The sequence below is a fragment of the Larus michahellis genome, chromosome 8 (genome assembly GCF_964199755.1).
Source record: "Larus michahellis chromosome 8, bLarMic1.1, whole genome shotgun sequence".
Lineage (NCBI taxonomy): Eukaryota > Metazoa > Chordata > Aves > Charadriiformes > Laridae > Larus > Larus michahellis.
In genome coordinates this window covers 51862126-51875137 of record NC_133903.1, presented here as the reverse complement: position 1 = coordinate 51875137, position 13012 = coordinate 51862126, and the positions used below count along the sequence as shown (strand labels likewise).

The 13012-nt window shown below is 42.0% G+C and overlaps 1 protein-coding gene across 5 annotated transcripts in view; it reads left to right on the top strand.

Annotated features, from left to right (window-relative positions):
* Positions 1-835: 835 nt before the first annotated feature.
* The window catches only part of USP24 (ubiquitin specific peptidase 24), a 64283-nt gene continuing 52106 nt past the window's right edge, over positions 836-13012 (top strand). For 3 of the 5 annotated variants that reach the window (XM_074598881.1, XM_074598880.1, XM_074598879.1), the window contains exon 1: positions 837-1274. In XM_074598881.1, the coding sequence (XP_074454982.1) occupies positions 966-1274 (309 nt within the window). In that variant the 5' untranslated portion in view covers positions 837-965. Of the gene's footprint in view, positions 1275-4348; positions 4477-13012 lie in introns of those variants that run through there. The other 2 variants (XM_074598878.1, XM_074598882.1) reach the window with 2 other exon arrangements.

Here is a 13012-nt window from a genome sequence, read left to right as displayed (position 1 = left end):
ATACTCAGCCAATTGTCTACCAATACCCTTAGGTCCTTTTCTGCCAGGCAGCTCTCCAGCTCCTCTGCCGCAAGCCTGTGGCGCTGCATGCGGTTGTTGTGACCCAAGCGCAGGACCCGTCACTTGGCCTTGTTGAACCTCATACCATTGGCCTTGGCCCATCAATCCAGCCTCTCCAGCTCCCTCTGTAGAGCCTCCCTACCCTCCTGCCCAACTTGGTGTCCCCTGTGAACTTACTGAGGGTGCATTCGATCCCCTCATCGAGCTCGTTGATAACGATATTAAACAGCACCGACCCCAGTACCGAGCCCTGGGGAACACCACTCGTGACCAGCCGCCAACTGGATTTAACTCTATTCACCACCACTCTCTGGGCCAGGCCCTCCAGCCAGTTTTTCACCACGTGAACAGTGCTCCCGCCCAAGCCACGAGCAGCCGTTTTCTCCAGGAGGACGCTGTGGGAAACGCTGCCGCAGGCTTTACCAAAGTGCCGTGATTAAACCGCCGGCCGCGGGCAGGAGGCGGCCCGGCCGCTGAGGCACCGCCAGGCCGCAGCCAGGCCCGACCCTCCGGCCGGGGTCCCGTTGCCCTGGCAACGCCTCTCCCCCCTCACGTGACCCTCGCCGGCCACGCCCGCCCGCGCCCGTTGTTATGGCGACGGCCGCTCCCTCGCATTCCTCTCCCCCCCCCGCTCCCCTGACACTCCATTCATGCCCGCGCTGCTCCTCCTTCACGTGACGCGGGCCTGGCGTGCGGTCCCCAGCCGGGCTTCGGTCCGCCGCTTCCGGGCTGAGGGCGGGGCGGAGGGGGAGCGCGTGTGTGTGCGAGGGCGCGCGCGGGGGGGCGGCGGCGGCGGCTGAGGGGAGCGGCGCTGCCGTCAACATGGCGGCGGGCGGGGCGGGCAGCGCCTGAGCCCCGGCGGCCCCTCGGTTCCCGGCCCCCTCCTCTCCCCCCCAGGCCCGGCCATGGAGAGCGAGGAGGAGCAGCACATGACCACGCTGCTCTGCATGGGCTTCTCGGACGCCGCCGCCATCCGCAAGGCCCTGCGCCTGGCCAAGAACGACATCAACGAGGCCGTGGCGCTGCTCACCAACGAGCGGCCCGGCCTCCACTACGGCGGCTACGAGCCCATGGAGAGCGGGCAGGGCCCGCCGGGCGGGCACGGCTCCCCCGCCGGCGGGCAGGGCCCCCGCGGCGGCGACGGGGACGGCGGTGGAGGAGGAGGAGGTGGCTTCGACCCGCCGCCCGCCTACCACGAAGTGGTGGAGACCGAGGTGAGCCGCGGCCTGCCCCGGGCGGGCTGCCCCGGGGGCGGCCTCCTGTCAGCGGCGGGGCGAGTGGGAGCTCCCCCGGGAGCCTCCCGGCTGCGGGCGTGACGGGGAGGGTCCCCGCGGGCCGCCACCACACGGGCCGGCGGCTTCTCTCCCACCGCCCTCCCCGTCGGTGCCCGGCAGTGGCTGTCCGTTGCGATCGCTGCAAGGTGAAGAGCACCCGGGCTTCTCCTTGGCATTCTAGGAATGTGTGGCTACCGTAGGATTTATTTATTTATTTTCACTCTTCCCCCTCTCATGCCTTCTTGCATAATCCGAGTGACTAATGACTATCTAATATTTTCTTAACTGTTTGCACAATGTGAAGGAAAGTGGGGTCTTGGTGTTACTTTGCATACAGTGTTATTCGGGTAAGCTAAGCATAAATTCAGAAATACAAATACAGCGAGCTTCAGTATCTGGAAGGCGCCTACAAGAAAGCTGGAGAGGGACTCTTTACAAGGGCATGTAGTGATAGGACGAGGGGTAATGGCCTCACACTGGAAGACGGTAGATTTTCATTAGATATCAGGAAGAAATTTTTCACTTTGAGAGTGGTGAGACCCTGGCCCAGGTTTCCCAGGGAAGCTGTGGCTGCCCCATCTCTGGAGGTGTTCAAGGCCAGGCTGGACGGGGCTTTGACCAACTCGGTCTAGTGGGAGGTGCCCATGCTCAGGGCAAGGGGTGGAACTAGGTGATCTTAAAGGTCCTTTCCCACCCAAATCATTGTATGATTCTTTGATTTTTCAGAACAAAGGCTTTAATTCATAACGTAATTATAGCTGTGTTCTAAAGTGGACCTGAAGTAGATAGAAGTGCTGGAGAACGCCAGCCTTTCCCAATTTCTCTCCTTCCTCCTTGTCTGCCTTTTTCTCTTCTCTCTTCCATCCTCTTCCAGAACTGTGAAGTCCTCAGCCAGCAGATATGGCATTTTCCCTGCTGCCTGGAACAGTTTTGTAGCACTTACCTGTAAAGCCTTCTCCTCTTCCAGGTCTTTTTTCCAGAACTTCTCAGAGTGCTCCTATGAAAAGAGTTAATTAATAGTGTCCAGGCTATGGAGCTCATGGGGGCAACAACAGAAGAACAGCCCTGCTGTGTGTTACCAAATGGCCACCTTGTGTAATGTCTGTCTCAAGAAGTGGCCAATAGCGGGTGCCTGAGCTTGTGAATAAAACTGTGTGTGTGTATGTATCTGTAAAAATGTATATGGAAAATACATGCACATACCTTCTTGTACATAGCTACGTTTGCACAGATCATTCATATCCATACTCTCAAGTATATTGAAGTCCAGTCCTGCAGAATAAAGACATGTGATCCTGTTTACTGAATTAACTGGGTTAGATCCTTAGCTCGTATAAGCTGATGATGTGTGCTTGTGGAGTGAGGTGGTCTGTGGGACGGTGTGTGTGCTGTGCAGAAGGGGAGTCGCTGTGTAACTTCACTGATTGAAGCAATAGGGAATTTGTTTCTATCCTTTGCTTTGAAGGGTTGGGAGTGAGAGTTCTGCCTGTTTGTATTCAAATCTCTACAGCCATCAAGAGGGTGGATTTTCCTGTCAGATATAGTTATGGTTGGGACAATCTGGGTTGTCAGTGTGACATTTCAAGAGAAGCTGTCAGTGTAAACTTCAGAGAAGCACTTTTTTTCCCCCTCCTGTTCCTATTACAAATGACACTGACAACTCTGACTAAGAGGATTTTTTCCCCTGTTATTTCAGCTTGTATGTCTGATCGAACTTACTTACGCATTATAGTTTCCTTTGCCACTCATGTTCTTGTTTGATTTGACTTGTGTCCTTGTTAACACACAGGAGAGAAACCAAAACATTTCAATATAGGCAAATGGCTGTGAATCCACAAAGTAGGCATTTCAGAAGGACTGAAGTATCTTGCTACATGAAACTTTATGTAAATTCAGGCTGCAATTTAGTAATTGGATTAATTTGCATATGGGCATCAGTCAACTCCTGCATGTGTATGCAAACCAATATTTTTGTAGTACAAGAGTACCTGTAAAAATCTTATAACTTGGAATTGTTGCCTGTGTTTACTTGTCAAATGTTGCAGTACAACTTAGCAGCTTTTGACATATATTTTATAAAAGGGGGAAAAGCGATACACGATCCGTTCTTGAGGGTTTTTTTATTCTTTAAATGTGATCTAGAACTACATTTAATAAACTACAGCTATTATTTAGGTGGTTAATGAGCAGGTAGTTTTCCATTTAGCACAAGCTTACGGCATTTGAAGCTGTACAGAAAGCCATTGCACAAATAGCTGTATTATTCACTGTAGTCGTATACATTATGTTGAAATGTATTGTACCCCATAACATCTGAATTATCACAAGATAGTATCTCTGTTTACCTTCCTCAGTATCATCTCTCTCTCTAACAGCTCTTAGAGTGTGTATTTCTCCTTCTCATCATAGTACCAGTTTTAACTTTTATGTAGTGGGGAGGTAGTGTGTTAGATTTCTAGGCTTAATTTTTGGATTTTATATATCAGCAATGTACATGAACGTATAAATTAAAAGAGCACAATTATTAGAAATGTTCCCCTGAATAAAATTTTCCAGTCTAGTAATCTTCATGAACAAAAGTTAGGATTTTTTTTTAATTCAAAAATCAGAAGAAAGCTTTAGTCAGTCTCAAACGTGTGTGTAACAGGTCTGTACTTTGTATTTACGGTCTTTTTTTGGCCGAGTACAGTTTACTATGCATATAAGAATAGATTTATGAATGATTAAACACTTTACATTTTCCCTAATCAGTAATGAAGCCATTATGTTTGCATATGCTTATTTGGTTTCTATTACATAATGTTAGAATCTGTTCTGCTCAGTAAGCATGTTGATCAAAGCAAGGCTTGTCTGTTGCTTTTCTTTGAGAATAGCACAGCGACCAGATACATATGCCAGTAAAAACATGTTTTCTTTAGATAAGACAGTAAAACCAGTGTGAATCCTCTCTCAGTGGTCCAGACTGCTGGTCTTCAGGGGTGTCTGGAAGTGTTACAGAAGCCTGAATTCGGAATAACTGGCCTGGAAGCAAGACAGCTGCTATGCGCTGGCTCAACGCGTGCTGTGTGCTTTATTTTTGAGACTTGAGATGAAGACATACGTAAATTCATTTTCCCAAGGGCTGAAACTTCAGTTGCAGCAGGTAAATGTCTTCCCAGGAGCGTACAGTTGATTCAGTTTTACGTTAGTAGCTGCAGTGTATCTCTGGAGTTGATGCTGTTCGCATGGCCATGCTTAACTCATTAAAAGAAAAAGGGCAGACAGGTTTGGAAATACAAAGGTGGCTTTAACATTCGATTGTCTTCTGAAAAATCAGAAAGTTCTGCTTTAGGTTTACAGTTGGTTTGAAGTTTTGCCCAGTGTAGTGCCAAACCACTTTGGTAGTCTGAAATCACCTGCTTTTGCAAGAGGTGTCTTTGCCTGTTTGACATAATTAATATGTTTATGTCTGTCAGCTTAAGTAAAATTTGTAAGTGCATTTTGGCAAGAATCTGGGATTTCTGAGTTTGTTCCTTAGGGAACGTACAGATTTTTACAGCGTGATTCTTTGCTGAGTCGGGGGAGTGGAAGGATGGCATACTCATCTTTTCATATGACTGACAGATAAGCTGTTTTATGAACTGCTGCTAAATCCTTATAATTTAAGATAAGACTATAAACCGATGTGATGACAGTGTCTGTCAGTGTATCCATGAATTACCATGAGTGTCACAAGTGCTGACTTTCATGAGTTGGGGGGGAATTGGATGAAGAAGAGCAGGCCAAATGAATGTGGGGATTGTGACCAGAGAACCTAAAACTGCAGTAAGGGGTAGGAACCAACTTAGACTAACAGTATTGAACATATAGCAACGGTTTGCGTAACCTTTACTAAAATTATCTTGATTTGTTTTTAAACAGCTCCTGAGAGTCATTACTATGACCTTTTGGGTAAATTGTGATTAACGGATTATATTACCTTCTAGCTATTTCTGTCTCCTTTAGCATGTGCTCTTTTGATTTTTGGTTTGGTTTTTTTTTTTCAGTTGAACTGGATCAAAAGGTCATATGTGCCAGGTTTTACTAGATAAAGTTTATAATAAAACTTGTCCAAGATTGCTTTTAGAGGTGCTGTTTGATTTCAAGAGAAGGGGATTTTATAAAAGAAACAGACCAGCAACTGTAGTGAGTAACAGTGCCGGGAACATTCTCACTAGTCATGCTGCAGAACTGGTGTGTCCAAAACCCTGTCTCTCCTCATTATTAAAGCTCAGTACTGAAGGCAGTTCTGCCACAGATGTGCTGCATCACAGTGGGTGTGTAACTTAACCTCTGTTTTAGCTTCTAGTGTGTAAAATGAGGATAATGGTGTGTGCTTTATTAGCAGTACCACAGACATCAGCCTTGAGAAGTTCTTTGATCCTTGAATGGAAGGAGCTGTATTTATTTAAAGACAAAAAAAGCCTTCGAGCAAATTAGATGGATTTCACGCTACAATTTTATAAATTTAAAGTCAGTCTTCTGTTTTGTAAGTAGTGTTGAGCACTGCAAAAGTGAGTATTTCTGGCATTCTCGTGTGGAAGTGTTACAGTGTGGCTTGTCTAGGAATTGGCCTCGTAAAACAATTAAGCAATCAAATAAAGCTCTGTGGTGGATTCTGGCATTGACTCCCTGGCTGGGTGCCATCAGAATGTCAAGTGGCATTAGTATTTTAGCAGTCCTGGTTTTCAGCATCACTGTTTTCAAAAATTAGTGGCCCTGGTCTAGGACCTCTATTTAGATTCTGATTATGTTAATGCTATCTTGGCTTTTGAAAGAAAATACCCTGGTTTTCATTCTCGATATAACACAGAGTAATAGAGATGCTACATGAAGTTAGGGGAAATAGGGATAATACTGGGAAGTGCAGTTGGTTAATTTTCAATGTAAGCTTTGTTTCGAATAATTTATAAATCCATTGTCATGTAATTTGATTGTCAGAGTAATTTTTCAGACTGAGACTACCAGTTTATAGTTACTGGTTCATCAGTGAAGGTGGTGCCTGTGGGGTCAGTGGAGGTAGAGACAGCTAGCTCTGTGTAGCCAATTTCTCAGCTGGGCAGGAAGTGTCTTTGATATAATGTTCTCTGGAGGCATTTTCTGGTCATCTTCCCAGTTTACAGTGCTATTCTGTGGCAGCTGTTTAATAAGGAAGTGAAATACTGAGGAAGAATGAGAATAAAAACAAATTAGCCAGTGTTAGAAGTTAATTCCAGCAAATCATTTGGATTGCTTTTGGATTAAGGAACAAGTAGCTCTTTGTGTGAGGAGGGCAAAGATGGAAAGGAAGTGCCTGTTTCTTTTGTAAGCTCTTATTTTGAAAAAGAACACTTATTTGTGCTGCCATAGGAATAGTTTTGGTATGTATGTTTCAGTTATGCTTCATGAACCAAATTAAAATAAATTTTACAAAGCTAATGTACACAATGGTTTTTGCCACTTGATCTTCCTGCTTACTACTTTACAGCAGTTCTGATGCCCAGCAGAGCGGTCTCAAGAGGCATTTAAAGATTTTTTTCCTATTAGTTAATCACAATTTTGTAATAATACATTGTAGAACTTGAATTCAAGCTTGTTGTCATCTGCTTTGTCAGTTCTAGTTTGTGTCTCACTATACATCAGTATGCATCCATAGAACAGAAGCATAGGTGAGTGTTTAGCAGTGTTACTGAATTAATTCTCCCTTCCAGAGCCTGACCTTTTGTCACTAAAATGTTATAATAAATACTTTAACTAGTGTTTCTGCAGCACTTCTCTATTAATGCCTGGTGTTTTGGCAAGGGGAGATAGAAGTATTGACTTAGTTTTAGGTACTGAAATGCTAAGCATTTGTGATTTATTTTTTTATTGTATTAAAGCACAATGTTTATCTGATACCACACAAAGTTATTTTGAGTTATTTGGAAATAAGCATGGGGTTTTGTGCTTATGAAAACTCGAGACTTGGGAGGAAAAATAGTATCAACTCAGAGTCTGGCTGTTAGTGGTTATGCTAATAGAATAGGTTTTTTAAATAAAACCACAGACGATACTGAAAACACGTGCAAGATAAGCATGTTTTCCTTGGGTCCTTATGAATGGCACTCTTAACAGGGCTTTCCATGACCTCTCCCTGGCCTACAACTGGTTATCAAACTTTAAAATACCTTGCCAAAAGTGGTTGTAACAAATCTGTATGTCTCAGATTCCACTGCAGTGGAATCTACTGTTATAGTAGTATTAAAGGGCAAAGATATTCCTCTTTTTTTAAGTTAAATAAATCTTTTAACACAAATGTGATTTTTACAGAGCCTTAGTTATTTTGTTCTGCTGTAATGCTTAGTACTGTGTTTATCTCTGAACAACTAGGCAAGTGCATTGGGGAATATTGCTTAGTAACATCCCGCCATCACCCTGGAAATCAGGGACGTGAGTACAAGCAATGGTTTTAGAAAATCCTAGTTAATTTCTAGCTTTGCTGAATGTATTTTTATTTTTAAATTCATATTGTGTTCCTATTCCCAGTCCTACACAGTTCTTGGTTGTGAGAGGTGGTGGAAGGGGGAGGCGTCATGGGATTTTTGTCGTTGATTGTGGTTGTAAAGGGTTATAATCCCTTACAACTACTAAGAAAGGTTTAGTTTAACCATGCATTTTTGATAGTGCGTTTGTACTACTCTTAGTTAAGGTCAGTGTCCAAAACTTGCTGTGAGAACTTTCACTAAATAAATGAGAATTTGCTTAGGATGTCATTATGGTGAGGTGGGAGTCCAAATCAGCTTCAGTTGGTTGCAGTCTGTAACATAAGATTTATTTTCCTGTAGTGATAGGCTGCAGTCATTTCTTTACACCAGCATGATGAAATACTAATATTTTTTTCTTCTGACAAGAACACATTTGCTTGTGTAAAGTAGTGCATAGAAAAAATTTGAACCAAAGAGCTTAATTTCTCTGCAAAAAGAATAAAACATCCATATATCTCCCCAACTAGCTCACTTTCTCGTAGCAGAACATAAATAACAGAAAACATTCCTATCTATCGTTGTTCTCAGAAATTTTGCATACAGATATTATTCTGTGGATTCTGTTTAGGACTTAGAACAGTTAAACAGTAGTTTACTTCCCACATAAATGTCTATAGTGTCAGTAAAACATTTAGGAAATCACAGTGGGTTTTCTTATTGCCAAATAACAAACCTAATGTGGAAATTCCATATACGATGCCATTTTCTAACGCTTATTGATATCGTCATATTTGTAAAAGGATACCAAGCTTGCTCTTAGCAATGTGGGTTGAGTGAGTTTGATCTGATGGCAAGAACAGGTAACTGGGAAATACTCTTCAGTTTTGTTCCCTTGTCTGCCACTTAACATGAGTTTAAAGAAGCTCTTTAAGCTCCTGGAGTAGCAGTTTATAAAAAGCAAGTAGGTTACAGGTATGAAAAAGTAACAATTTTTTTAAACACTCAATACCTCATACTTAGTGTGTTCAAGTGTAAGTGCAAGGTGGTAGCTTTGATTTATTTGAAAGCCTTTAAATTCTTACCCCTGTGGTTCAGTTCTAGGTAATAGAATGTCCTCCTTTTAGGAGTTAATTAAAAGGAAAAAGAATTGACATCCAGGCATGAAAGTAAAAGCTGCTTTAATCAGTAGTCTGGCAGATAGAGGGACTGTCAAGTCATGACTTCAGGATTCATAGCTTCTCCCACAAATTGATGGACATAATAGAGCATTCTCTGCTCTCTGATCTGTTTTTATGGGTATTTGATGTATTTGTCTCACATTCCCTCCACTTCAGCATCTCCCAGTACTTTGCAAATGGTAGTGAATGGTGCATCAGCATGCACTGGCAGGGGGAGGTATCGCTGTAGATGCTTTACAGCTGTGGAAGCTGAAGCACTGAAAAATGTATTTCCTCATTATTGCTTAGTATGTCTGTGATTAAAAACTGAAAGGTGGACCTAGAATTTTTGGCTTCTAGTTCTGTCTCTAAGCAGGTTTTTCATTACTACTTTTCAGAGCAATTAAATTTGGTCCTGTTTGTAGGTGCATAGTAACAAAATTGTTTGCTGTTTGTTTTTTTTTTTTTAAACAAAACACTGAAGCATCAAAAATGTGTTTTCTTGGCTAGAAAACAGTGGTCATTTTGTGAAAATCACTTACTAGAGAGGCATTAGAGTGAAGGGAACTGCTTGATCTGCTGGTGCCTTAGAAAAGTCTGATCCTGTTGCTTGTTGAAGGAAACACGACTTTGGGATTCTGTTTTGTAAGTTATACTAGATTCAAGAGTACATAATGTGAGCCTCTTAGCTCTGGTGATAATAAATTCTGTTGGTAGCCATCTATCAAAACAAATTTACAAATTTAAATTATAATTTGACTGTAATTTCATTACTAAGACTGACAATTAGCATCAAAACACATTCTTAAACTCCTTGTTATTTTATGTAAAGTGACTGGTATGGTAAACGTCAGTGGCTTTAGTTAAACAGTGTTTGATGAGTTAATTAGCTGAATACTGCAAGAATACATTTTGAAGCTTTGAACTGTGACCTTTTGGCAATTAAAGTTAATTTGTATTTCACTTTTTGTGTGAGGGCTAATCTTTGTTCTGTGTTAGTCTTCCATGGAAAGTTTTATATTACAGAGTTACGCAATGTTTTATTGATCAGATATTTAACAATTTTTGTTTATTCAGCCTTGCAAACAGCTCCGAGAGGTGCCAGGTCCCCAGAATGAGCGTCTTGAATCAGTGGTTAAGACTGTTCATCTGAGGATATTTCTCTAGGGAGCCCATGTCTGTATGTTTGGACATAACTGCATTTTCACACCTTGAAAATAAGACAAAAGAGTCCAGACTGCTAGAAAGGGGGATCTTCAGGGCTTCTGTGTAATAAGAGATAAATCAGAAGACATGAAAAATGATGTTAAAGGTTTGCCAGCAAATGTTTTTTGGTCTCAAGACTTCACCTACAAAAGGGGAGAATAGTCACGGGATGTGTGATGTGCACCATGACTTTCTGTTTCAGAAAACAGTTGATTCCTACAGACTTTCAGACAGTTATCTTTGTATTACCCGTTGGCTGCCGGGAATAGGTGATTTGGGTTTTTTTGCCTTTTTACTATTCTGTTGTTGGAGAATATCTCTACAAATCCTTAACGTGTCAGGTGCCAGTCCAGTATTAAGTCTATTCAGCCAGAATTGGAATAGTTGTGATTTAGGTCATCATCAACTGGCAGACGCTGTTCTTAAGTCATCTATTTGAGGGGAGGGAGGTAGTTTCTGTTTGTATATTTAAAAAAATAAAAAAACCAAACAAACTAAACATGTAATTCCCCAAAGAAGAAACATGGAAAAACACTTCCTGGGAGGCTGATGTACTTTTTTTGTGTACTATTTGCTTTCATGGATAGCATACTCTTTTCTTTAAAAGCTTTTATTTCGCCTGTGGACCCATGTCAGCAGAGTCTGTAGTGACAATCCCCAGTGCCTCAGTTAGGATGTGTTAATTGTGGCTACCTGTTCAGAGCTCACTTGGGTTTGTGAATGTCGGCAGAGCAGGCAAGAGCTTCAGCCTGTGTTGTTTAGCGAGCCAACATCATGTTACGCAAGAGCAGAGCTGAATTGCACCTTCCTACGGCAGCTGCTCTTAACAAACCCTTCACTTTAAAGATTTAAAATCAATTTAAAAGTTGGATGGTGAATAGTTTGGGGATTTTTTTTGTTCAGAAGGACCTAATTATGAGAGACGAGCAATAAGTCCTTCAAGAGACTAACTCATACTGGATAGGTTGTAAGAAACAAGACTCAGTCTGCAGTAATATAAACTGAACATAGCAGTAATCTCCAAGAAAAGCAGGGTATTAAATTTATTAATGCTTTGAAGAGGAATTTGAGTTTTAAACTGGGCATTTATTTGAGATTGTTGTAGATTTCACAGTAGCTGTGAAGCTACTTGTGTGTGATATGCTCTAAAAATAATAAATAATTACACTTGATACTTTCTGGGCAGGGTTTTAGTGGCAGAAAACTGACAAGCAAGAAGAGTTGTTGTGTCTAATTAGTGAAATGTGCCAAAGATGTGCTCCTTCAGTGCAAATAGTTCCCGTTGTTGTTAGGGCAATATTCCCAGTACCACACTCATTGCTATTTCCTGTGTTAAAAAAAAATAATAAAAAAAAAATCTTTTTACTACATTGTTGGTGGATTCAATCCAGCAATAGGGCAGATGTGTCCTTAGTGCAATTTATGATAATACCCTTATTCATGGGAGCTGAATGTATAGTGAAGAACATGTGTTATTTCACTCTTTCCTTATGAATTTCCGTAGTACGGACACTGGCAATCGCTTGTGTGGAAAGAGGTAAATAAAGAGCACCATTGCTTCAATGCAGATGGGGAAGCAGAACAACAAGTGGACTTTTTCAGCAACAGTTGAAGGACTGCACCTCTTAAACTGTCCGTTGCTAACACTATAGTTTTATTTAACATGGTCGCTTTCCTCCAGGGATTGGAGCAACCGTAGCTCAGTTACTGTAATTCATTGAAATGTTGCTACAAGCCTAAGCTGAACTGAAATCGCTGAACACCGAGCAACTGGGTGTTTACATTATACTCAGTCTAACTTTATTAGACTAATCATTGTATCCCGTACTGTTACTGTAAGGGTTTTCTTTAAAACTGCACATTTATTTTCTACAGGAAATGTTTTGTGTTCTGGATGGATATCCCTTACAAAAGCTGTAAACTTAACTGTTGTTTGTTTAATCAATACAGCAGGCTATTTCCTAGAAAACTGTTGCTTTTAAATGTTTTTCATTTAGACCCTCAAACGTCTCTTCTCCAAAACCTGAAGTATTTAAACAGGGCATGGTTTGCTAGATGTGAATTACATTAGGCTTCCATGCACAGCACTGGATCAGATGACTACAGTTTCAGAAGTTGACATTCGGGTCTGTTAAAGTACAACTTCCCATAATGACAAACTTAGGACTGAATGTTTGGTAGGGGGTTGGGGGAAGGTCCACCTTATTTCCCAAACACTGACATATGGGTTTTTTTCTGAGCAGTGTTCCATTTCTATGAATTCTACTGCTGCTCTTTAGCACGTGTTAGTAAGTCCAGCCGCTGTGTGCTATTGTCACCTGCACCAGTGAACTTTAAAGGGCAAGCTCTATACAATTGCTGTTTCCTTGGCTTACTATTTTTGAATCATTATGAAAGTGAATGTGCCACACTTACTTTTTAATAAACAGATCTAATCCTGCAAATAGCAAGTGCAGTGAGAGAGCTGGAAGCACACTTGTCTGCATACGTTGATTTTGTTCTTTGTGATTTTGTTCTTTGTATATCATGTCCTCCTGAGTTCAGTTCTTTTTTTTTTGTTTATTTCTTTCTGTTCACTTTCCTGACTGTCTTCTTTTTTTTTTTCTTTTTTTTGGTATCTCTTGAACATGTTTCCTGTTTGTCCTTCCTCCCTACATGTCCCTGGTTTCTCTCTCGGGGATCTTGTTACCATCACTGCACTTGTGTTTTCCTCCCTCTCTGGCAGTTGCTCCCAGTTGCAGCCAGGCCTGATCCAGACATTCTGTCCTTTCTCCTGCTTGAGTTGTCTGCTCTTGTGAAGGCAGGGAAAGCTAGTCCATGTGAACTCTTTGACACATTGGGTAGCTAGCATCTA